Genomic DNA, 26,380 nt, shown 5'->3' with positions numbered 1-26,380 from the left:
CTATAGCAAAAAAAAAACCTTAAAATTTTAGTTTTTTTTATTATTGCTCCACTCTAAAATTATCATATTGAATTGTTAATACGAGTACGACTTGTGTTCTTTCGAGAGTATGGAGATCTTTATATTTTCAAATTATTTTCAATGGTAAAATTTTTTATTACACGTTCGTTTTATTAGATATGATATAGATTATTTGGAGTATTAAAAAATAAATTTTTTAATTTTTCGATATTATTTATCTAGTGATCGAAAAGGATTAAAAATCAACGGTGAAATTTTTTTTTTATAAAAAAAGATCCTATAATATTAAAATTTTGGATCAAAAATATTGATCTTGTTTTATATAGTATTAAAAAAAATTATTAATTTTTATGTGATTTGAATAATTTTATACCATTAAACTTGCAAACGGCTAATACTGACCGTTAAAATTATTGATTTTTGAACCCCTCTGATCACTGAGTAAACAATATCAAAAAATTACGAAATCTATGTTTCGAGAAGTTCAAATGCTCTAAATCAAATTTAATGGAGATAATAATCGTCAATTCGATATTTAAGAACGGAAAGAACTTCCACATTATACGATTTCAGTACAAGCAAGTTCTAAGACCTTGTTTTTTTTTTTTTTTTTTTTAGAGAGATAGGTAGCACGCTACCCGCTTCGTTTATTTTATTTAGAAATAAACTTAGCTGGAAATGTGAATCAACTAGGATTCGAACTTGGGTCTCGGATTTCAACTACTAAATCCTTTACCTCTTGCTTTAGGAACAGTCGGTGTTCTAAGACCTTGTTAGTTGCATGAGATAGATTATAAAATATGCTCCTAGATACTGCACCCGGATTAAAAAACATATATATTAGCCAACTAAAAGGTAGGTGCACGTGATGAGGTGGTGCACTAAGTCCAACAATAATTTCCTTTTTTTAACATAAACTTGACACAATAATAAGAATAAATATAGGATAATATTCCAACAGTAGAAACTCCACACATGCTTTTATCCTTACCCTCTCTCTCTCTCTCTCTCTCTCTCTCTCTCCATATCCGAGGAGAGAATGGGTTAGAGAGAGAGAGATAAAAATATCAGTGGCCATTGCATATCAACCAAAGTTTCCTCACTGCATATTCTCTCTCTCTCTCTCTCTCTCTCTCCTTCATCTTTTTAGCCCAAAGATATAATCTTTGTCGGTGGATTCCTTTTTGAATCAGTTATTATTATTCACCCCTTTCTATATTGTCTTGGTCCCTCCCTCCCCTGCTAACCTTTTTCTTTTCCTCTTCTCCTTGTATTTTCCTTTTCCTTGGTGACACAAAGCTCAATCATTGAGCCCCCACCCCAAATTTTTTTTTTTTTCTTTCAAAAAGTGATCTTTTTCTACAAAAATTTGATGCCCAGGGAACAACTATTCCCTACAATCTTTTTCTCCTCTTGGGTTCATTTGGGTGTCTTCTTGAGGATCTTGATGTGGGTTTTCACCCAGGGTTGGAAAGGTTTCAACTTGCCACTTGGGTTTTGTAGTTCTTTCTCTTTTCTTTCCTCTTAGGAAGAANAAAAAAAAAAAAAAAAAAAAAAAAAAAAAAAATCCTCCCTTTTGTTTTAAAAAATTTATTAAATGAGGTTTTGGTTGTGATTTTTGTTTTTTTGATGAGGGTTTCATTGTACAAGTGCCATTGCCCGATCATTTGCTGCTCCAAGTGTTACTCACCTTGTTGGGAGAGTTCCAGAGATGCTCATCCTGTTTCTTCGAGTCCGAATCCAGTTACTGTTGCTGTGAATGAGGGAGCTTCTGATGATCAGAGGATTGGTGATGAGGGTGATGAGGAAAGGGGAGTTGTTGATGAGGGGAAAGAAGAAGTGCTTCTCAAAAGCAGTCTAAAGAAGCAATCCGGTCCCGATTCGATCGAGATCGAAAAAGGGGGTGTGAAGTGGAGGGACTTCCTGGGGAAAGATCTTGCCGAGGTTCGGGAGTTCGAACCAATGTAGGCCTTTCTTTTTTTCTTTTTTCCCCCTCTTGCATTACTACTTGCAATTAGCCATTTGCCCATTTCAGATTATGACAAGCTTTATTTACTGAGCTTTATTTATTTTTTCCTTATTTGGTGAATCTACTTCAGTGTTGCAATTTATATGTTAAGGACAAACTTGTGAACATATGCAATATAGCTAGGGGTGAAAACGGATCGAGCACGGTCACGTCTTTGCAAAACCATATTCGTATCCATAATCGGCCTATGGATTCATATCTGGTTACGTATATTATACGGGCGATAAATTTCGCAACTATATTTGATAATAATGTATAAACTAGTCAGAGCAAAGTATATAGATCGCTGGCGATTCTCGGTGGATTCTGGCACGATTCTAAACTTCATCGAAAATTGATTGTCTCGACATGTTGTAATGTTTGATAGCATGCTTCTGTTTTCAACTGCCGAGTTAATTAAATTTATACAACGATATCATCTTTTGTCGATCGTAATGTACTCATACTAAACAGTGAATCAGGAGAATCAGAGGATGGTTCTGATGACAATTCGAGCTGTGTGTGCGTCATTCAATAAGCCAAAGGCGCCTTTACATTGCTATGGAGTGGGAGCAAGTGGCAAATTTATCATTAGCGCGTGAGAATAAGAGGCTCGAGTATTCTGGTGATAGTTTTCTTTGTAAATAACTCCCCTTTTGAGTTGTATCAATTGATTGTGCATCTTACATAATATGTTCTTTGAATTATCTGCCGACTTTTAGTGGATGCTGTAGTTATGGCCAGAAAAGTGAGTCAGAACTTCGAAATGATGCAGAAACACATCAGATTTAGCTGGAAACATTTTTGTCGGTCTCCTGCAGAATCATGTTGTTTTCGACTTCCCATTTTGAATGACTGAGTTTTGAATTTTCATTTTGAGTAGTTGTGTTTTTGAGTAGTTGTGTTTTCAGATTTTGAGTAGTTGCGTTTTTGAATTTTCATTTTGGGTTGGCCAAAAATTGTCGGGTGACTAATTTTTGCCAGCATGTAACTACAAATGAACTTCAAGTTAGCAATGCAAGGATCTAGATTACTTTCTGTATAAATTGGATTATTAGGGCACTTTTCTTGTTCGTCGTTCTGAATATTCCGTAAAATGTTATAATGTTCGAATTAATTGATCATGTTATGACATATAGGACTTCCAGGCTAAAGATAGATGCTATGGAAGTGATTTCACTATCGAAATAATCAAGCGCCGCATATTATTTTCTTGCCTATAGAATTAGCCACACGACACTCATGCACCTCTTCGAAGGTTGCGTTGGTTGTGCTGACGATGTCGTGCTGGAGCTCGATGGAAAAATCCACCAATGTATGATAGAATGACGGCTAGAAGGAGACCAAATGGATACCCACTCTGCATCCCTCCCCATATCAACTGTCGCATATCTTTCTCTTCCTTACTGGGCTCAGAAACCTGTCCTGTCGCTGGTGAGAAGCCGCACGGAACCCCGATCTCGAAGCCGCACAAGCCACTGTTATTAGCATAAGAGCTTGAGTTTGCCATCGTGGACATCTGGCGGCCTATGGGAATCTGACCCGTGAGCTCGTTGTTACTCACATCAAGTGTAGCCAATTCGTTGAGATTGACAAATGCTTCAGGTATGCTACCATTGAGCCTGTTATGTGACAAATCCAAACTCTCCTGCTTTATTAACCTTCCAAAGCTTGCAGGGATCTCTCCTTCGAGCTTATTATACGAAAGATTGAACAATTTCAGATATTGGAGATCATCTAAAGCTGCGGGTATTTTTCCGGACAATTGGTTGTTGGATGAATCTAAGTAGGCATAGATATCGAGGTTCTTTTGTTCTAATCTTCGAAGGGAGCCCTTCCACTTCACAATAGTATCAGTTAGATCCATCCAACGCGCAATCATATTACGCAGATTGAGACCTTCCCACATCAAAGAATAGTTATTAACAGGTAGATAGAATGTGTGAAGAGGCAGGTGTTAGGATAATTCCGTTAAGCCTTCCTAGCTCTACAGGAATGTTACGGGCGAAGTAATTTCCAGAGAGATCAAGTATGTAGAGCATACTAAGGTTGCATAGAGCACGAGGGATCGACCCTTCAAGCTGATCGTTTCTCAAATTTAAAACTTGGAGGTGGGAAATTGTTGCGAGGGACTCTATCAAGGTTTTCAAGGGAAGACTGCATGGAAGTCAAATTCTCAGGCAGTCGGCCCGTGAACTTGTTTCCCTTAAGAGATAGGGTTCTGATCTGCGGACCGAAGTTTACCGGGATCTGACAACTGAAATTTTTATCAGAGAAATCTACATAAGTTAGATAAGTACATAGGTTGAATTCTGGAAACAAATTACTGGAAAAATCTGTTCTTTGATAAATCCATTGCATCTAGTTCAGTCATGTTGGCTATTGATTGAGGCAATGGACCAGAAAGATTGTTATCGCAGAGCAGAAGGATTACAACTCCATCTGCATTGCCTATGTTGAGCAGAAAGATTGTTGGATAAGTTGCCGATCTCATTTGAGATGGTTGAAGAAAGGTTGTTGCTATCCAAGATCGGGACCTGAAGCTCCTTGAGTCGGAAGATGGATTCTGGGATCTTCCTGCTGAATTGGTTGTGTCTTGGTGACAGGTACTGCAATTTAGATAGGTTACCAATCTCTATTGGGATGATTCTGGTGAAAGAGTTTTCCTCCAAGTTGAGCTTCTGCAAATTAACAAGATCAGTGATCTTGCAATTGAGATTCCCCGCGAAGAAGTTGCTGTTCAAGTTGAGGACCTGAAGGTTTCTCAGGCTGAAAATCTGGGAAGGTACGCAGCCAGTGAGATGATCATTCATGCTGAGATCAAGAAAAGTTAAATTGGCTAGATTAGCAAAGCAGCTTTTAGGTATCTCCCCTCGGAAAGAATTCGAGGAGAGATCAAGAGAACTAAGGGTATTTATAGTGAAAAGCGGAGGAAGATCCAGCGGAGGCGGCAGGACTTGGCGATGTGAAGAGGCTGGGGAGTCTGAGCGCTGTTACGGGCTGCAAAGGTTTGCGTTCCGCAGGCGGAAACCGAAAAAATACATTTCTAATGAGGAATTTTTCGAAGGCTTTTCCATGACTAAGGATTTGAACTGGAGGAGTGCATCTCTGTGATCCGCGGGACAAGACAAAGGAGAGGTGGATAGAGAGAAGGATCATGCAGATCATGAAGCAGTACCTCGGTGCTGTTGCACCTGCACTCTCCGTTTGTTCTCGCACCTCCTCTCTTCTAGTGCTGAAGAGAGCTGAAACACTGTTTTTTATTTTATTTTATTTTATTTTTTTAAATGTAATCTAAAAGGATCAAAATCATAGACATTGTAGAGAAACTGTTCCTGGGTTGCATATTCGAAAGATGCACAACTTTGAAACCTTCTAAGATGACTAGTCATGTGTTGGTGAGAGTGAAATTTTCTGCAGTTTTTTCAGTGGTTGATGGCTGCATACTTAAATGCCTTGTCCTACTTAACGAAAATTGTGTGGTGCGGTTGGTGGGTCGGATCTGCCCGTACCTGATTCGACACTGACACATTGTTTGTATCGTAAATTTCAGTGTTTTAAAGTTTGAATGATTAGTTACAGCTCTAGCAAAGTTCAAATGATTCTGGACTCTTTTTCCCGCTTCATTTTATGAACTAAATTGCTATTCTCCAAAGTGTACATATATGTTCTTTAGCATGTGAAACTATGCACATAAACTTCAACTGTAAAAGGTAATAATAACTAGAAAACTAAAGCAATTTCTTGTTCATGACACCAATCAAAATCATTTAGTTGAGAAATTGCTAATCACAGGACAAATAAGCTTTACTTTTCTGGTGCTCCTGCAGCAATTTTATTTCTATCAAAGTAATCAACTGAGTAAAATATTTATGCTCAGTTTTATTTTTTTTTTGAAATTATGAAACACTCAAGCTCTTCTCTGAAGTATGTGATGTTCTCTCGTTGAAAATAGGCATCTACCAATGTATGATATAAGAACAGCTGCAAGGAAACCAAATAAGTACCCACACAACACCCCTTCAAGTATAAACTTTACCTCATTTTCCTCTTCACTGCCGAGCTCGGAGACTTGCTCTTTTGGTGGTGAGAAGCCACATTGAATCCCAATTTGAAACCCACACAATCCACTGTTATTAGCGTACGAGTTCGGATCGATCATCGTCGACATTTGCCCACCAACGGGTATCCGACCGGTGAGCTTGTTGTTGCTCACATCGAATGTGCTCAGCTCGCTAAGATTAGCCAATGACTGCGGTATGCTACCGTCGAGCTTGTTATGTGACAAATCCAAGCTCTCTATTTTTGCCAACATTCCAAAACTTGTCGGTATCTCGCCTTCGAGTTTGTTGTAAGAAAGGTTGAGCAATTTTAGGCCTTGGAGATCACCTAAAGTTGTTGGTATTTCACCGACCAATTGATTGTTCGATAGATCTAAGTAGGCGTTGGTATGGAGGTGGTTTCTTGCGAAGCTTCGCAAAGAGCCCTTCCATGTCAAAATGATATCGTTTGGATCAATCGAGAAGGTGAACAAATCGGTGATCGCAAAATATGTCGTTGGCACGTGAATCATGCCATTGAGCATTCCTAGCTCAATTGGAATATTGCTAAGGAGGTTATTTCCGGAGAGATCGAGTATATGGAGCATGCTTAGATTGGATAAGTCGCGAGGGATTGGCCCCTCGAGCCTATTATTCCTCAAATTCAACACTTGGAGTGACGAAACTCTCGCTAGGGAGTCCGGAAGCTCACCAGTTATGTAATTGTCGTGGAGATCAAGTTGTTCGAGGAAAGTCATGGAGGTCAAGTTCTCCGGAATTCGGCCCATGAACTTGTTTCCCCCTAGGGCTAGTGTTCTAATCTGCGGGCCGAAGCACACCGGGATCTCGCCACTGAAATTGTTATCGGAGAGATCGACATAAGCTAAGTAAGTGTATGAGCTGAATTCCGGGAACTTGTTACCGGAGAAATTGTTGTTCGACAAGTCCATCATTAGTAATCGTCTTATATTTGCGATTGAATCGGGCAACGGTCCGGAAAAGTAGTTACCACTAAGGAGGAGGATCATAATGGCGGATGCATCACCGATGTTCTCGGGCAATTCTCCACTTAAATAGTTTCTCGAGAGATCGACAACCGAAAGGTTTTGTGAATCGAACAAGCTCGGAGGGATCGGACCCGTAAGCTTGTTATCCGAGACAATTACGCTTCCAATCACGGAATTCGCGAGCCATTGTGGGATGCCTCCGGTGAGTTGGTTCTCGCTTAAATCCAAGAAATCGAGCTCCTTTTGGCTCGAAAGCCATCGGGGTATCTCTCCAGTAATGCCACAAGCTCTTAGCGAAAGCCGCGAGAGCGAGCATTCGGGAGTTACCTCAACACTGTTGTTCCAGAAGAGCATGTTTCCTCCGAGGAACAGCTTCTTTAGCCCTTTGAGATGAAACAGTGTTGCAGGGATGGTTCCAACTAGGGAATTACCATCTAGTAGAAGGGTTTTGAGGTTTTTTATCTTGTTAATCAATGTCGGTATCTCTCCGGAGAGCTCATTTTGCCTCAGAGATAGTATGGACAGGTTGAACAAGTTTCCGATTTCGTATGGGATGATCGAAGAGAGAGAATTGTTACCCAAATCAAGTGTTTGAAGCTTCGACAGCGTACCGATCTCCGTCGGGATGATTCCAGTGAAATAATTGCCCGCAAGATTGAGCACCTCTATGTTTACGAGATTGGCGATCGCGCCGCTGAAATTGCCAGTCAGTGAGTTGCTGCTCAAATCAAGATGCTGAAGTTTTCTGAGACTGAACATTGGAGCAGGAATGGTGCCATTGAGCTCATTGAAGCTCATATCCAGATAAGTTAAGTTGTCCCAATTTGCGAGGCCGTCTGACGGGACCTCCCCCTGCAGAGAATTCTCCGAGATGTCGAGAAAAGTTAGAGTCTTTATTGCGATAAGCGGGGAAAGAGCTGCAGCCGGTGCAGAATATTGCAGCGGAACTATCGCAGAGAGTCTGAGCTCGGTTACGGGCCGCGAAGGTGATTCAGAATCACATACGACCCCCTCCCAGCTGCAGCAGTCGCTCGCATTCCACGAATCGAAACAGAAGTAGGGCGTTTCGGAGGAACTTCTCTTCGCGGGTTTTCCGATGACTAAGGACTTGAATTGTAGGAGTGCATTTTTGTGATCTACAGGACAACATGAAGAGAGGTGGTGTGATTGAAGAGTGATGAGGATTATGAAGGAATACATAAATTTTGCGCTTGAGATGTTCATTTGCTCTCTTTGTTTTAGCATGCGAGGGAAGTTAGTAAGAACATATTATAAGAAAGAATCAGGGAAACATGAAGCTTTTCTTTGGTCAACAATTCAATTCAATTGGCACCAATTTGCCACTTAAGTTGACTGTTATGATGATTTTGTTTGACTTGGGGAGTGATAAGTGGAACCTATTTACAAGCAGAAGCTCGGTAATGGGTAAAGTCGTCGCACTGCTATCACTACTGAGAGCAGTTGATTGATATTTCAAATCTCTCTTTATGCGGAACTGATATTTCAAATCTCTCTTTATGTGGGACGAATGTGCATGTTGTGACCTACAAGCATCTAGAAAAAAGCAAAGAAGAAGAAAGAAATTGTCGTGGTCGTCATAAAGAATATATTAAATTTAGGTAACCTTGGACTTTTTGGCTTAGCTTTTGGACTTACTTCGGTTATTTTATTCAAAGTTAAACTAACTACAAATAACACTAACCTAGTTGTTAAGCTAAGAAGTGGTAGTGGAGCACTACATTACGTTGACTTTATATGGTGATGTTAATGTTCTCACGCGTACCAAAACTAAAGTCTAAGAACGATGTTTCCGTGATTTCCGCTTAAAATAATGATAAACTAGTGTAGTAACCTGCGTATTACAGCCGGTAGATACTGTTAAAGTAAAAATTTATAAAAATAAAATATCAGATTAGTATAAAAAATAATAAATATAGTATATATTATAGACAAACATTTTTTTTAACAAAAAAACTATAATGAAAAAGAATCAATCGTTCCAACAAAATTATTCAATCTTGTTCAAAAGAGATCACATATCATACAAATGGATGATTAAAACTATTTTTATAACACAATAAAAAAAAATCATATTGCAGTTAATATGACTAAAAAAATATTCACAATAATACGTAAAATAATTTATAAGTATTATATATATATATATATATCACTTTTAATTAATTAATTGACTCCGAATATGAAACACAACAAAAAAAAAAAAAGCCCGACTTCTTCTCAAATTAAGGGGGTGGGTACATGTAGGATTTAGTCATGGAGATTAATGTATAGATATAGAGGTATAGATAACCTGACAAGAAAAAAAACATGTGTAGTGTTTATCGGAATTATAACTTATTTTAATCTAACTAAGTAAATATTTTTTAAAATTTTAATTTTGGTATCTAATTTTCAGTTTATTATATTTTAGCCCGTTGATAACTCTTTAACTAAAAATTTGGATGCAACATTTATCTGTTTTATATAATAGACTTTCTAAGTACGGGCCAAACAATTGGAGGCCCAATTACGGCCCAAGTTTTGAACTCCATAGTGTACTTGGACCGTTTCAAGATTCGTGCAGCACTATTAACAGTGTGCCATGTTAAGCCTTCTTCTTTACTAGTATTGTACGGATCTTGAGGCGGTCCAACGATCAAAAAATCAAAGCAAAGATGCTCTTGTAATTTTAAAAGCACAAGAGCTCAACACACACACACACACACTCTCTCTCTATATATAGAATTAGGCTACTATATTATTAATAGCACCTAGTCATTGGTACTATTAGGTTTTTCAGTTCTTGGATGAAAAATGTACATTTAGGATGATAGTGGTCCCCTAGGGTTGAGTGCAAGGATTCAAGTGCCAGCCGTGCCGCACGGTGCCGGTGCAGCACGTACCGTGCCACCGAGAAAGGGGCACGGTACAGGGGAGGTCTCGGACCCCCCCTCCGTGCCGCGGCACGCATGGCCGTGTCGCACGAGACAGAATGACATGACGATGTGCGCTACTGCACAATGCCGTGCCGGCACTGTGCAAATTTTTTTTTTGTTTTTTTTTCTTTTTGTTTTATTTTTTTTGGTACCCGAAGCATTTTGGGTACTCTACAACTCCCAAAAAATATTGCAAATCGAAAATCTATTTATTAGGCAAGTCAAAAAAATTATAATTTAATTTTTTTTATTTATCAATATAGGGTAAATTTTTAATTTATATATCCAATTCCTCCGCTTCCACCGTAGACATCGATTTTTTCTTTAAAAAGTATTTTAACAAAATTTGTCGTACCGCGAAACTTTTGCCAAATTAGGAAAACAAAATCGAACTCAATAAACAAATTTTAAGCCACATCAAATATAAAATTTTATTTTTGCGTTAGAAGATTAAAAATACTGATAAAATTAAAAGTTAAATTAAATTAATTGATACTTAAATTTATTTAATTTATTAGTCATATAATTTATCGCTTAATTTTTTGATAGATCTACTAATTTTTTTAAAAAATTAATTAAAAAATAATTTTTTAAAATAATTTTAAAAATTATTTTTTTGTATTTTATAAAAGAAAGATTGTAATATGGTCAAAAGTAAAAAGAAAAAAATATATTTTTGTATTTTAAAAATTCTAATATGTAAAAATTTTTATTCTGCATTAGATATAGTTATACTTTATATAGAAAAAAGCAACAAGTATATTAATTGATGAGTATAGTAAGCTACACATAGCAAATATTCATAATTATTTTATTAAATCTTTTAAAATAATATTATAAGAGTTTATTGAAATCAAAAAAATTAAAATAAGTCCGTACCAACGCATGCCAATAGAAAGTCATGCGTATCCATCGGCACGCAAGCGTACCATATGTCGGCACGAAAGCGTGCCGGTGCAGTACCGTACCGAGCAGATAGCGGCACGCCCCTGTACCACGGCACTTTAAACCTTGGTTGAGTAGGTGGTTGGTTGAATTGTATGATTGGTCAAATGGGTAGATCAACAGTGGATATATATATAGAACTAGGCTGGAATACTATCAATATATAGCACCAAACTATTGGTGCTATTGATTTTTTAGCCCTTAGATTGAGAATTTGGTGGTTAGGATGATATGGGCCCCACAGGGTTGAGTGAGTGGTTGATTGAATAGTATAATCTAACGGGTAAAAACAATCAGAGGGTTAAATCTAACAGTGAAAAACTCAATAGCACCAAATCCTTGGTGCTATCGATAGTACCCCAGCCGGACTATATATATATATATATAGGTTAGGGCTACTATACTCATATAAGTATAGAGTCTTTTGTACTCATAAGTTTTCGGCCGTTCGAATGAAAAAATGTGCGGTTGGGATAAGAGTGGTTACGGTTAGGTTGATAGTGGGCCCCCTAGGGTTGAGTGGATGGTTGGTTGAATAGTATAATCTAACGGGTGAAAATGATTAAAAGGTATATCAAATGGCCAAAAACTTATGAGTACAAGAGGCTCTATACTCATAAGAGTATAGTAACCGGACTATGGGATGAGAGTGGTTACGGTTAGGTTAATCTAGCTACTATACTCTTATAAGTATAGAGCCTCTTGTACTCATAAGTTTTTGGCCGTTTGATCTACCCTTTAATCATTTTCATCCGTTAGATGTAGTACTATTCAACCAACCACCACTCAACCCTAGTTTGGCCTACTATCAACCTAACCGTAACCACTCTCATCCAACGCACATTTTTTCATCCGAAACGGCCGAAATGTTATGAGTACAAAGGACTCTATGCTCATATGATATAGTAGCCCCAACCATATATATATATTAATATATATAATATATATATATATATATATATATATATATATATATATATATATATATATATATTGCTGAATATATTAATAGCACTAATGATTTGGTGCTATTAAGTTTTCTGCCCTTAGATTAAAAGATGTGCGTGTAGGATGATGTGGGCCCCTAGGGTTGAGTGGGTGTGTTGGTTGGATAGTATAATCTAACGGGTAAAATAATCAAAAGGTTAATCTAACGGCAGAAAACTTGATAGCACAAATGTTTGGTGCTATCGATATCATAGCGCGGACTCTCTCTCTCTCTCTTCTCTCTCTCTCTTATATATATATATATATATATATATATATATATATATATAAATTTTTTTTGAGAGAAAAATAGCATGCACACTTTGTTCATTTTTAAAAAAATAAATTTAACTAAAAATATGAAATAACTAGATTTCGAACTTGAAATGTCGAGCATCAATCACTATTTTTTTTTCGTCATATGCACTAAGGACGGCCAGTTATATATAAAATAGGGATAATTGCCTATATACCCCTCATACGTTTGAAAATATCCGATTTATTCCTTTTTTTTCTTTCTAAAATACCCCTCATATGTTCCACCGTTATTGCAAAATACTCCCGCAGTTATCTCATGTTAAGTTAACTTGGGTTAAACGTGAGTTAAATATCTACCACAGTTAAAAAAAATTAAAATGCCAATTTTGCCCTTAACTTAAGGGCAAATAAGAAATGTTGGTGACGGTAGAGGGGTATATTGAAAAAAATCAAAAGTCAAAATGCTTTTTGTGCCCCTGACTTTAAGGGCAAATAAGAAAGTCAGTGATAGTGGAAGGGTATATTCGAAAGGGCAAAATAGTAATTTTACAGAAATAACAGAATTAATTAACAGATTTTAACTCTAGAGGTATATTAAAAATAAGTTGAAATTAACGTAAAAAAAGTATTTTCAATATTAATCTTCTAAAAGGGATAAATTAAAAAATCAAAAACTTTTCAGGAATATGTAACAATTGCTTCTATAAAATATCTTTGAACTTTGAAAAGAATACCCTGTAACATAACAATTGTCGTGACCTGTCGTCAGCGTCAGGGAAAGGATGGGGATGAGGATGAGGATGACGTTTGACGGGTGACATCAGCAGAGTACGCGTGTCGTCACGACGGCCACAAGGCCCCGGCCGACCGCCGTCCGTACAGTCAAGCGAATTCACTGCCACGTCGGCAGAGATTCCCCGCTCCACCCGCGAACCATTACCATCCCGACCGCCTCCATCTCCAGTCGCACCAAATTCCTGCGGTTTGGATTCTTTTTCTTTTTTTTTTTTCTTTTTTTTTTTTTTTTTTCCAATTTTGAGAACTCAGTTATCGCTTTCTATTTAGTTATGTCACACACAAGTTTATCCAACTTAGAACTTGACAGCACGGCTCTCCGTACCCACTACAGATGCTTTCGCATTACGATTCTGCGACACTTTTGGTGTTTATGACAGTCCAATATATAATATAATTAAATCTTTTAATCCAATTATAATATTTTGGACAATAATTAAGCTCAAAAAGTTAAGAATATTGAGCGAGTTTAGAGCTAGAATAATTCTAACATGAGTGATTTTTTGGAAAGAGAGGCGTTACATGTATTAATAATTTGACTATTCTTGCCTGCACTTGCCGTCGGATATATACGCACATCTAATGTAGCGTACTTAATATTTGATGATTAATGTATTATTAATATATTAATATTAAAATTTAATTACATAATTCTATATTTTTTATTTTTAAAAAAATTGAAAGTTTTGTTTCCTAAAATCCTATATTGGTATTCAAACTCCTAAGCTTCTCATATCTCACGCAGATGTCTTCGCTTCTTAATAATAAAATGCTAATAGCTTAACAATTTTAATAATAAATGATCGCCTGAACCCAGTTAATGATTTATATTTTAAAAGCAAAATCTACTCCGATATATAGTGTATATATAAGTTGATGATTATTAAAACTATTATACTTTTTGGAATTATTAATGAATGTAATAATATTTTCAAATTGATTGACTAGAAACATTCAATTCAAATAAATTATCAATAGAAATTATATATGAAATTAGTGAAGCTATTTCAACATGGCGGCTCGTTGAGGGGACCTCCAGAGTCCATTCATTTTTTATCTTCTTCTCAGAAGCAAATTCACTATAATTTTATGCTGATACATCTGTTCTGCGAAACTCATTTTCATCGTAAACGCTAATCCCACAAAAGAACAAAGTAAGTTAAATTTCTTTCGACTTTTGGGGGTAGGATTGGATCACTTTGTCCGTGCTTTGTGCGGAAGAAAATTCTATAAACCTACCAATTACACCCAATCACAGCTAACCGTGTGGTCCGGGTCGTAGCAAAATGCTACAACCTATGGTGTAAACAATCCATTCCTAAAATTTTTCCAACTTGTGGAGGAACCAATCAATCACCGTTTGGATTTTTTTTTTTTTAATCATCAAAATACTCCTCTTCGTTAAAATTAGGACAAGTACCACCCAACATTAATTTATTGTTTCCTCGTTAAAAATATAATAGTAATAATAATAATAATAATAAAAGATTAACCTTATACATAGTTTAGTCATAAATGTTTGTGTTGGGAAACATCCTACTCATCAATTAATTTGTTTCCTGGAAACTTCGATGTATTCCTCTCCTCTTCGCATATATAATGAACTTCTTAAACTCACCTCTCTCCTATCTCAAGCAACAAATTAAAGGATTAATCCATCAATGGCTACACCCTCAAATCCCTCCTCTGTGTATGTTTCCTCTCTCTCCCCCTCTCTCTCAAAAAAGAAAAAAAAAAAAGAGTTCTTTGTCGAGACGCATCTTTCCTTTATTATTGAAATTTATGCTGAGTGTAATATATCATGGTAGGAAAAGATGCATCAAAAAACATCCATCTGATAGCAAAATTGTTCATATATATATATATGGATGCATACATGTAGTGGTATATTGATGAAGAAGAGGCCAAGTTTTCTTTATCCTTTTTTCTTTTGATTTGATTTGATTTGATTTTTTTTTCTTCTTTTTTTTTTTTTGCATTTCTAGAGAACTGAAGAGAGTAAGTTGGGTAACTTTAGTAAGTATAATGAATCGTAATTAGTGGGCAAAGAATGTTTTAAGTTTTAAATATGAGCTTGATCAATTCATATATATATTGCATGGATCTTATGTATCATTTATGCACGTGAAATCAAACTTAGTAGTACTCTTACATGTTACAAGTAATTGTGTTATTAATGTATGTAGAGATCAAGGAGCGGAGGGACGACGCGAAGAACAGCCACCGGAAGTGGGGGGCGGCCGCTTAGTTATGCCCGAGGATGGGTACGAGTGGAAAAAATACGGCCAGAAATTTATACGAAACATCCAAATGATAAGGTAATTAATTCTGATATTCTCTAAGAACCAAAGTGCATATTTAGCCTAACAACAAAGATATATTTTCTAATCTAAACTTTTGGTTTTGCTGCAATGATTTGTTGAACTGTTTTACTCAAATAGTACTTCTCATACGTGCCAGTGAGATCGATGCACCTAACTTTTAGCTTCTTAGATGAGTTTAATGTATAGTCGTCTTAAATTCCAATATAGGAGCTACTTCAAGTGCCGGAATAATCGATGCAACGCGAAGAAGCGGGTCGAATGGATCCCATCAAATCCAACCAACAATATAAGGATTGTGTATGACGGACAACATAGTCACGGTGCGCCATCTGGTTCCGATCAGGCAAGTTCCTCGGCGAACCAGTATGATCTGGGTAACCAAGTTTTCGGGCGATCTAATAATGAGCCTTCTTAAGTGATTATGATATGTATTAATGGTCTAGAGAAGGAGTCACTGAAGCGCCAGCAATTAATACACTTCATTTTGGTGTCCTTGAGTCTCTCTTATATGCTTTAGCATAGCCTGTATTTGAATTCATTTATATTCTAATTTTTAGGGATGTAGCACATGTAAACTAATGCCCTTCACTTTGGCCTTACATGTAACTTTTCTTCTTTCTTTTTTTTTTTTTCCCTTCTTGGTGTGTTTTTTTTTGATTAATTCAGGAACTTTTATGCCCGTTAATTTTGTCTCACTTGTTCATTAATTCTGCCGATAAGAAAAGAAAAAAAATCATTTAAATTTGTTTGAAACCATTTATTGGCCACCTTGAAGTTTGTGGAATTTCTTAAGAACAAATTAAAATTTGAAAGACATTAATAATTGGCTTGTTCTAAGTATATATAGGTGTATTCATTTTCAAACTAATAACTTTATAATTAGTTAATGGTGATGCTAACAAGTGTTCTAGTACATAAGTTTTAATTAGCTTAATTATTATTAGTATGAAACCACGTGTAAAAGTTGTTGAATTGATTCATCTCGAACACGGAGGTAACAAATATGAACTCATTTCTCACACTGTCCAATATGAATTAATTATTTAATTTATAATAGATTTTGACTAGAATGTGTTTGGAAAATGTGACCTAAAAGGAAACTACGAGAAACTGATTGATAGAACATTAATATATATATATATATATAGCAATGTCTTCTATTCAACCTTTGTTTCAGAGAATGATATTTTTAATTCATAATTCGAACTCAGAATCTTTGACTCTAATATCATATCATATTAAATAATATGAAATTAGTAATTATTATTTTTCAGAAGTTAAAGTTTAGAGAGAGTGATATTTAAACTTATAATTGTTGATAAGTAACCCAATATTTTTGATAAATTTAAATTTATCTTTGCCAGGTTTATCTCTTAATATTTTGTTAGTTAGATATAAGAAATAAGTTTAAATATCACTCTCTCTAAACTTTAACTTCTGAAAAATAATAATTACTATTTTTCAGAAGTTAAAGTTTAGAGAGAGTGATATTTAAACTTATTAAACTAAAAATTTTATTAAATATTTTTGATAAATTTAAATTTATCTTTGCCAGGTTTATCTCTTAATATTTTGTTAGTTAGATATAAGAAATAAGTTTAAATCTTATTCAATTATTACTATTAGAATTTTGATTTATACCTACATATAGACTGCTGTAAATGTGTAGAAAATAATCCACCATCAAAATTTAGTCAAAGAATATTTAATAAAATTTTTAGTTTAATTAGCTGCAATAATTCTCTCCTTTCAACAAGTGATCAATGACATCAGAGCAAATCACAATAATAAGTAAGCTTCCGATATTAGAGCAAATTGCGCTTCGAGCTAGCAATAATCAAAAACTACAAACACTAACAAAATCTTAATTAAGGTTCTAATTAATTCATCTCTCTTTCAAAAGGTATGCACGTAACATCAAAGTGATGAAACAAGTGACGCAGTCGATATGCATGCACAAGTCCAAGATTGGTCAAATTTTGGATTGTAGTAACCTTTTCAATTATCAAAAGTGTCCTTCAGAAATTAATTAGAAGCGACTTTGACGTGACTATAGGATCAAGCACACCTGCATTTTTCTCTACGATATATTATATATAATAAGTTATGACTTGTTTAATGGAAAAACTGCTTTTTTTTTTTTTACTTTCTAATTTAAAAAAATTATCTCAACTATTATATAATTTTTATTTCATCTAGTTATATATTAATTATTGAAATTTGCACCGAGTTGGATAAGATAGCAAAATTCTATGTTTTAAGAATTACATAACAATACAGTATTGTATTTTATTATTTTATAATCTGTATGTTTTCACTTTGTGGTTTTTAAACAAGAAGCTCTTATTGTAAAATAGAAACAAAACTATCTGAAATATAGTTGAATGTAATTTTTGGAATCTAGTATAACAAAAAAAANTTTTTTTGAGAGAAAGCAAATTAAAGTTCACAGTAGTTTTGTTTGACCACATCAAACATGAAACTGTACATCATGAAAATTCAAATCAAACCATGCGCAGTCAAAACAAGCAAATTAAGAAGTTCTAATATTTGACTTCTACTTGTATCTAATATTTGTACAATTAATTATATGCGAATCACAATCATATATATGGTTAGAGCACTCTAATTAACATTCTATAATTTACTATTAACCCGGTTGTCCATTCGTCGTGCCCACAAGTTTGGCAATGAACGTGATCAGATTAGCGCAAATAATAATGATTTGAATCGTGATTTAGGTCTATAAGCTTTGAAGAATAATAATAATAAAATAATCTTTTTTCTTGAAAAAAAAAAACACTAAGGTCAAATATATGGTAGGTGAGAAAAAGGACTAGTGAATCAAAATTTAACAACGAACTTAATTAGATCGACAAGTGTTACATTCCAAATCATTATTTTATTCCTTTTCAAATGTACTAATTAACTTGCTATAAGACTAGCGCGAAAGGTTGTCATATCCAACATGTGATAGTCAAAATACAGTTTTTACTATGAATTGTCGTATCGAAACAAAAGTCTTAGGCCTTGTTTAGTGCCGTTACTGTTTTGTTTTCATTTTTTTAAAATAAATTTTTTATTTTAAAATTTTAAAATTTTATGAATAAATAATTGGTTCTTTATAATTGTTATTCGATACTTGTGATCTAGAACTGCTGGGACCACGCGTGCAAGTGTTTGATCTTGTGTTGCAATTAAAGCGCGGTTAGGTATGAAAACAATCGAATATGGTTAGATTTTTGACAAAATTATATACACATCCATACTTTTCCTCATATGCGAATTGTGATACGGATATGTGTCGCATGTTAAATTTTTATTACTATTTCTATTTAAAACGTATTTGTATTTAAATATTATTCGAATAATAATATATATTAATATGTATATATAATTAAAGGTTCATATTTGTGTCCAAATTTTTTATACCTATATTTCATTCAATAAATTTTAATATTTTTAATAAATATAAATACAATTTTAATATTAAACTTCTAGTAAAATAAACAAAAAATATAATAAAAAATTATTTATTATTTTACAATATATATTAACATCCTTCTTATCTTTTATGAATGAAAACAGTTGAATATGGTCGGATTCTGTAAGAAATCATATTCGTATCCATTCTTTTATTTATTTTAATGCGAATTCGGAGACGAATTTATGTCAAATTAATGTTAAATTTTGACATTCATATTTGTATAAAATTGAATCTAGTATAGAATTTTATCAGAATTTATACGGTGTAATGTGTTAATTGGGCCACCGCACCGCTAGACGTACCAAACAAGTCCTATATATAAATAATTTCTCATACTAAACACTGCATTCAAACACCGGAAAAAGAAAAAAAGAAAAAAAGAAGAAAGAGACACAAGATTTTCCATCACAAATGTGAGGCTTCAACCCAAAAGTTCTTCTTAATTAGAGAAAATAAAACATATTAAATCTGATCATATTTAGTAACTAAACTATGAGCAAATTTAATTAATTTTTCCATCAATTTTAAAACCAACTCTGTCCATAGAAGATGTTTTGTTTCTACCAGTTGTTTTATGTATGAATAGTAACACTTAATGGGAAAAGTTTACTTCGTATAAAGTTCTTAGAAAATGCTATCTATATATCTATATATTAGTGTATGAAACCCTTTCAATTTTAAAGTTTATTAAAATTTATATGAGTTTTAGTTTAAAAAATTTTTGATAAGACTATAGAGAGGGGAAGGGTATTTTGATAGATGAGGTGTACATCTTATATTTAATTTAGGAATGTACAAATAGTACTTTTTTTTTTTTCTTTAGCACTCTTGGCTAGATCTTGTTAAGTTATAATAGCTTTTCATTGAAATTTAAATTGATATACAATATGAAAAATATATCCACTTAACTATATTTTTAGAGCTTGGTTCGTATTCCTTAGTTGTGGCTATCCCAGCAATCGTATGCTAGTCGCATCTAACATGTAAAGCTATTTGTTCGGTATAATAGTCGAGCCTAATACGGGATATAATAAAATCTTAGTGGGAGATAAATATATCTAAATTGAGTGTGCATCTCATATTTTAAATAAAAAAATAAAGTACAGGAAAAGCTTCCTATAAATACCTAGATATTTTTTATTTTTTTGGCTTTCAAAAATTTAATCTTTGACCTCTTAAATTTTTAAAAATCACGGCATTAATGGAGATAGTGAAATAATCAAATTATCCTTACTTGTTCTATAAAAATTTTTTTTTTTTAAATATATATCTGTCATTTTTAAGAATACTTTGGGTATAAATTATAAGAAATAAAAGAAACAGTGATGAAACTTGAGAAAGGGGGTTAAATATATTAATTTGAAATTTGGAGAGAGTAAAATATAGATTTAAAAAAAAATAAAAATGAATATGTATAAAAAATTTTTCAGTATTTTGGCCATAGAAAATAGTAATATTTTAAATGTCTAGGCTCGGAATGACGTGGTAGACACTGTTCAGACACTAATTCCCACATTTTGAATCACCGCTTTTTTCCGTGAGCCCTCCTCTTTTACCCACGCTGCTCTTCGCTTTCCCCGCTTTCTCTTTCCCCTGTGGCGCCTCCCCTACCGTCCTTTCTCTCTCCTAGGGTTTTCTCTCTCCTCCACCTCCACCTCCACCTCCACCTCTATATTGCTGAGAGTTCGTGCCCCAATCACCTGGAGATCCGACAATGGCGGCCGAAGCTCCACCTGATCGTATCCTTCTCTATTCGTGCTAAGTTTTAACTATTCGGGGTTTCCTTAGATTCGCTTTTGCTTAGCTCGATTTAGGTCGCATTCTGCGTTAATTTGATTGATTTTCCTTTTATTTTGGGAATTTAGTTCGGTTGTTTTAGCAATGGTGTGCTGAGTGTGGGAGATTTCAGTGTAATTATCAAGTTTTTTGGTGCCTCTCCTCCGTTTGTAGGGCTATTGGACTAGGATGATCGTAAATTGAGCTGATCTTAATCGTTGTTAAAGATATTATTTCTATATTGTGTTTGTTTATCACTTCTATTTACTTTGAATTGGATATGCTCAGCAAAATCACATTTTTCTCTTTTTGTTTATTATATTCCTTAATATAGTGCCTTCGCTGCAGTCTCATGTTTTTATCTGATTTTGGTTAGCTATACCAAGAAATCAGAATCCAAGCTTGATTATTTCATACTCGAGGGTTTTGTTTGATATTCTTTTGCATGAGTTTGAGGGCTCTACTAAGCTTGTTCTTCGGTTTTTTCTTTAATCTTTCTACCGACGAAGCTACCGATTTACTGCAAGACCTGTCATTGGATTCCAAGGTTAAAGCTCAGGATGCTCCTCAGTTTACTAAGAAGGTGACTATTCCTAATATCTGACTAGTAAATTCTGTACCGTGAGTAGGAGGAATCTTATATGCTGCTAAGGCCGTGTTTCATGAATCAAGTAGTAATATATAAGTAACTAGTGCTGATACTATGAAATTTGAACAGCATTCTAAGGGTGGTGCGCTGCCAGGAGCACCGATCTGACCATATGAGCAGTCTGTAACTCTGGTACTCTAGGAATATATGGACCCAAACATGTGTTATCTATCAAGTTGATACCCATCTTCTACTTACTACTTTGGAGGTAAGCTTTTCCCTTTTTGTGTTTAAAGGTTCAAACTTCTGTTCCATGATCTCTTCTACCGAGTCCATAGTATTTGCGTCTTGGATTATGTTTGCTACTATGTTTATCTCTCTAGGCTAGTATTGCTATTATCTTTTTGCAAATATATTTTATTCTTTAGTATGTTTTTCAGGTTACGATGGTCTGTTAAATGATGGAGCAGAGACGCTTCTCCTGCAAGTTGTCTTTTGGATACTTGGATGTATTTTCAAGTTTTTGATTGGGCATTGAATCAAAGAATAAGAACTTCAACCATTGCATAAATTGAACCGGCTCTTGAGTCTTCGGAAGAATCAAAGATACACCATGAACATGCGATTGAAATATCAAGCCCAGCAACTTTTATCTGTGAATTGTCGAGTGCCTGTTGAGCATGGTTTATGTTTCTTGGTTTTTTTGTTTTTCCTGAAAATTCTAACCTAGGGATGAACTTCTCGAATTTTGCTATTGTGGATCATATGCAAAATATATCCTGAAAAGAAAACGAAATTACAGACAAACCAACTATGACAAGAATGAAGAAGTCCATCCCTAAGTTCCTTCAATCACATAGACATTGAGGAAAATCTAGTATAGAGAACATAAACAAATACCAAATACACCCTAAATAAAATGTTCATTTACTTTTAAGTGCTTCCCTAAGGGCACTACCTTGATCCTTATCTGATCTTGCAGGGGATATACGAATATGGTTATGCACATTGTGGTCCATATTTCCCCGCTATATATTATCAGCCACCAACATTCACTAGCGCATCATATATTCCAAACCAAACTGCTGCTTTGCATGGAGAACTTTCTACTTCTGCTGCTTCTGATCAGCCACTGGTCCCTATAGGGACAAACATCTCAAACGGAGTTGATAGTGGAAATACAAGTGGGAAGAACGAATCGACACTTAAGAATAACCGACAGAATTTATCACCATCAAGTGGCTTTTATCCTAAGAGTGTCTTAGCTGGTGGGCCACCACCTTCTTCTTGTAGGACCCTAAATTTGGTTTTGGTGGTAACGAATCACCTGTTCCATGGTCCAATGGCCCTGTGTTTGCTGACAGGCAGCAGAGACTAACTACAACTAAGTCTGTTTCTTCAACGATTTCACATTCTAAAAATGATACGCTTTTGAGAAATCAGAATCTTCGACCTCTACCTAATTTTGAGGTATGTTAATACATCTCCCTGCATTGTTTCTTGTTGGTCACTATGATTTCCTTCCTCAACTGCATGCTATTATAGGTTGTGAAAGTGCCTTGCTAATAGTAGTGCTTATCTACTGATTTTTGTTGTCTTCGTTACTTGTATTATGGATTTGCATATGCATTTGGAAACTAATTTTGAGTTTCAAGGGCCTATCACCCAGCATGGAGATTCCATAGCAATGTTGTTTGAGTAGAGCTGTTTGAAGAAGAACAATACCACTCTCATTAAATCTTCCTTATAGCTTCTAGCTATTGCAAATGAAGAGGCTTTAAATTGGAATTTTTTGCTTATCTACACCAAAAGCTTATTTCAGCTTCTTGCCACAACAAAAGCTCCAAAATTTTATGCCTAAGTTTTGTAAGCTTTTGCTTCTAGAGTTGAGAAAGTTGTTTCAATAGCTAGATCAATTAGGCATGATTCAACATTGTTTGCCATGATTCTTTTCTTATTGAGTGATTACATTGTGTTATCTTCATTATGTATCTGGTCAATATGCATTTCAGAATTCAGTCTGAGTCAAAGCAAGGATAGTTTATACTAATTCTGTTTCTGTGATTTCTTTTCCATTCTTGATGAGTATAAAATTTGCTCGGTGTGGATAATGTGTTCCTTTTATCTTCAGAATTTTCACACACCAAGGCCGGCATCTTGGGATGGACCAAAAGTACAAGGACATCTTGACAGACTGTACCCAAACAATCGAACATATGGCCAAGGTGGAAATTGTCTCAGGTCTGGTCTGGCGTTGAGATCATATATTTATGATTCTAGACTAAATTGTCAATGGGTTAAACTTATGGACGGCAACTGTAAATCTAGGGGCCGAAATAATGGTTTTTATGATTGTGGCAATAAGAACCTCAATGGTCGGAATGAACTAAACAGAGGGCCAAGATCTACTCACTCCAGAAGGAAAATGAGTTTCAGGTCTGATGCTACTATTGGTGTAAAGGGTCAGGACCTTTCATTAAATGGCAGCAATGTTGAGGATTCGAGTTTATTGACGGACAAGGATAAGTACAACCGAGCAGACTTTGTGGAGAACTGTACAGATGCTAAGTTTTTCATCATCAAATCATACTGTGAGGATAACGTTTGGTCTAGCACCTCCAGTGGAAATAAAAAGCTTAATGCTGCTTATCAGGAAGCTCAAGAGTAGTATTGCCCAGTATTTCTGTTTTTCTCTGTAAGTACTGGGCTCATGTATTTTGCTGAACAATTTCTTTTCTTTGTTATTTTCCCTCCTTTCTTTTGTTGAATCAGCTTAGTCCCTAATTATTCCGAGTTCTCCCCTTCTACTTTTGCAGGCAAACATGAGTGGACAGTTTGTGGGTTTAGCCAAAATGGTGGGGCCAGTTGATTTTAACAAGAACCTGGAATACTGGCAACAGGAAAAGTGGAATGGTTGCTTCCCTGTGAAGTGGCATATGGTGAAAGATGTTCCTAACAGCGTGCTAAAGCATATCATTCTTGAGAACAATGATAACAAACCTGTCACAAATAGTCGAGACACACAGGAGGTGAGGAAATACAGTCATCTCGGCAACAATCTGGAGAACAGTATGCCTTATATCATGCTTAGCTTCGTATTTTATAAAAAAACGCCTCAATTGTCGTATTATGAGAAAACAAACAAAAGAAGCACCTCAATTGCCTGCCCGACATAGCCCATATTTTAGATATAATTAATTTTCTCATCTAAAATATTGTAGCTCACATACGAGTCCGACTGGACCCATATTTTGGTTATGATTACTTTTGGATAAGTTTTTTTATATTCACTGATAATATTTTTATAACAATTCATAGCTGTTGATGTGTATTTATAGGAGATGATGTTTAAGGAAAATTTCCTGTTGTACAAAGAGCAAGCTTGATCTTATGATTTTTTTTTTTTTTTTTTTTTTTGAGAGATAGGTAGCATGCTACCCGCTTCGTTTATTTCATTTAGAAATAAACTTAGCTAGAGATCTTATGAATAATTCTTTGGCTTTCTATGTTACTTTGGTCTTCTTGACCCAGCCGGAACTTATTGAGAAGTGTTGTTTGCTTTTGAGCTGCTCTAAACAACACTAATGATGTTTTAAAAGTCTTTTAAACTTTCTCCCTGTGGCAGAGGCAAAAATTTCAAATTTGAGCTTCCATTACTGAGGCCCTAGGTTTTTTGTTAGTCAAACACCTGGTTTCAAGAAGCTTCTTCTTTGGGAGCAAAGAAATTGTTCTAGAGCTTGGATAAACTCTCACTAAATCCTTCGAGTCGACACAAAAATAGAAAAATAAACTAGCATTTAGTTACTAAATCAAAAGATGTAACTGAAATTAATGTTATATTCACTGTTTTTTTTTTTTTTTTAACTCTCTTTTTGTGAATGCTATAGGTGAAGCTCAAGCAAGGTCTGCAAATGCTTAAACTTTTCAACGATCATATAGGTGTAGCTCAAGCAAGGCAGCTACAGAAAAAGGCATGTCTCTGATTTTCTTTTTTTCAATTACAGCACAATCATGCATCTTGTTCTGATAACCGTAATGAGTTGTTTTTTTTTCTCTTGTTTAATTACAACAGTATTGTTCATTAGTAAATCCATTAGAATTAGTTTACACTCATGAACAAAGAGCGTTCTCGGGGTGGATTTGGAGAAACAAAATCCACTAGAGGAAAATGATATAGCTGCAGAAGTCGGTGCTAACTGCTAAGGGCTGTGAGTTTCAGTTGTACCCATTGTTTCTACCCAATAATGGGTTTCCGTCAAAGCTCACTGCTTTTATTTTCAGCTCATCAGCTGTTAGCAGTGCATGCACAGCCCAATCATCTGCAGAAGCGAAAGCTGCAATACGATCTTATATATATATATATATTCGAGAGAAAGGTAGAATGCTATCCATTTTGTTTATTTTTTTAGAAATAAACTTAGCTAAAAATGTAAATCAACTAGGATTCGAACTTGGGATCTCAGATACCAACCACCAAGCCTTTTGCCGCTTGCGCTAGGGACAGTCAATAAGATCATATTATATTAAGAACTTTTTTTTTGCTCCTTTCTTGATGGTATAGGCTATTTAACTGTTGTAACATGTAGGCTAACCTAACATTCAGGTCTGAGCGATGTTCTTGAGCAATTCAATTGTCCTCGGTAGTGGCTTGTGAGAGCGATTTCAGTTCCTTTTCTGCTGCGCCGGGCACTCCATTTTATCAGTACTTTTTCGAGCCCTTTTTTTTTCATTCTTTTTGTGTTATCTTATTGATATCCAGGAGAAGCTTTGAATCTGCAAGAACCTAAACTTAACTAAAAGATCATGCAAGATGTAGTGCTCAGGTATCTGTGAGCTCTGAGATGGCAAATATTCGACTGATTTTGGTTTTTTTACGTTAACATGAAATATACATAAATAGTATGCTACTAACAGAGTTTACTAGAAGAATCTCTCTCTCTTTAAAATTTCATCTCAAATTAACTTCCATTTTTAGAGTTTTTGTTCATTGGAATCAAAAGTTGCTTGAAAAGGACAGATACCAAGCTCAAAATTTAAGTGGATTGAAACCTACTCCCATTCATTGGAAGGATGTGCAGGTATATCCTTTAACAACAATGGTGGGGTTTTTTTTTTTTTTTTTTTTTTTTTTTTTTTTTTTAAAAAGCAAGTTGAGTCAGCATTGTAGTTATAAGAACTGAACTAAGGTCTTGTTCAGCTAAATTGGA

At 35.0% G+C, this 26,380-nt stretch overlaps 4 protein-coding genes across 5 annotated transcripts; 3 read left to right on the top strand and 1 right to left on the bottom strand.

Moving 5' to 3' along the window:
* On the top strand, positions 1,038-2,921 carry LOC109712692. 2 transcript variants are annotated; one of them, XM_020236424.1, is made up of 2 exons: positions 1,038-1,985; positions 2,512-2,921. In XM_020236424.1, exons 1-2 carry the CDS (start codon positions 1,651-1,653, stop codon positions 2,531-2,533), a joined length of 357 nt encoding a protein of 118 aa, XP_020092013.1. In that variant the 5' UTR covers positions 1,038-1,650; the 3' UTR covers positions 2,534-2,921. The 2 variants fall into 2 exon arrangements, with proteins under 2 accessions (XP_020092013.1, XP_020092012.1); XM_020236423.1 differs by having other exon boundaries at positions 1,043-1,985; positions 2,504-2,921.
* LOC109712745 (LRR receptor-like serine/threonine-protein kinase GSO1) lies at positions 3,270-8,300 on the bottom strand. The gene is made up of 5 exons (XM_020236489.1): positions 6,069-8,300; positions 5,542-5,552; positions 4,464-4,843; positions 4,135-4,308; positions 3,270-3,928 (listed from the first exon to the last, which is right to left on the bottom strand). Exons 1-5 carry the CDS (start codon positions 8,298-8,300, stop codon positions 3,270-3,272), a joined length of 3,456 nt encoding a protein of 1,151 aa, XP_020092078.1.
* Positions 14,537-15,979, top strand: LOC109713226 (WRKY transcription factor 44-like). Its single transcript, XM_020237224.1, has 3 exons — positions 14,537-14,687; positions 15,184-15,315; positions 15,529-15,979. The coding sequence occupies exons 1-3, from the start codon at positions 14,659-14,661 to the stop codon at positions 15,734-15,736; spliced, it is 369 nt and encodes a 122-aa protein (XP_020092813.1). The 5' UTR covers positions 14,537-14,658; the 3' UTR covers positions 15,737-15,979.
* LOC109712411 (YTH domain-containing family protein 2-like) lies at positions 20,372-26,047 on the top strand. Its single transcript, XM_020235966.1, is given in 8 exon segments — positions 20,372-20,547; positions 21,094-21,167; positions 21,303-21,441; positions 21,614-22,643; positions 23,305-23,868; positions 23,990-24,202; positions 25,061-25,144; positions 25,777-26,047. Coding segments are annotated over 4 exon segments (693 nt in total). The 5' UTR covers positions 20,372-20,547; positions 21,094-21,167; positions 21,303-21,441; positions 21,614-22,643; positions 23,305-23,478; the 3' UTR covers positions 25,783-26,047.

This window comes from Ananas comosus, linkage group 7, assembly GCF_001540865.1.
Source record: "Ananas comosus cultivar F153 linkage group 7, ASM154086v1, whole genome shotgun sequence".
In the NCBI taxonomy this organism is placed as follows: Eukaryota; Viridiplantae; Streptophyta; class Magnoliopsida; order Poales; family Bromeliaceae; genus Ananas; species Ananas comosus.
Note: the sequence above shows the minus strand (reverse complement) of the source record. Positions and strands in the feature narration are given on the sequence as shown.

Coding starts and splice junctions, on each gene's coding strand:
- LOC109712692 (XM_020236423.1), top strand. CDS start 1,651: ATGAGGGTTTCATTGTACAAGTGCCATTGCCCGATCATTTGCTGCTCC. Junction 1,986..2,503: donor GTTCGGGAGTTCGAACCAAT/GTAGGCCTTTCT, acceptor CATACTAAACAG/TGAATCAGGAGAATCAGAGG.
- LOC109712745 (XM_020236489.1), bottom strand. CDS start 8,300: ATGAACATCTCAAGCGCAAAATTTATGTATTCCTTCATAATCCTCATC. Junction 4,309..4,463: donor TAGGCAATGCAGATGGAGTT/GTAATCCTTCTG, acceptor TAACTTATGTAG/ATTTCTCTGATAAAAATTTC. Junction 3,929..4,134: donor CAACAATTTCCCACCTCCAA/GTTTTAAATTTG, acceptor TGATGTGGGAAG/GTCTCAATCTGCGTAATATG.
- LOC109713226 (XM_020237224.1), top strand. CDS start 14,659: ATGGCTACACCCTCAAATCCCTCCTCTGT. Junction 14,688..15,183: donor CCCTCAAATCCCTCCTCTGT/GTATGTTTCCTC, acceptor TAATGTATGTAG/AGATCAAGGAGCGGAGGGAC. Junction 15,316..15,528: donor CGAAACATCCAAATGATAAG/GTAATTAATTCT, acceptor ATTCCAATATAG/GAGCTACTTCAAGTGCCGGA.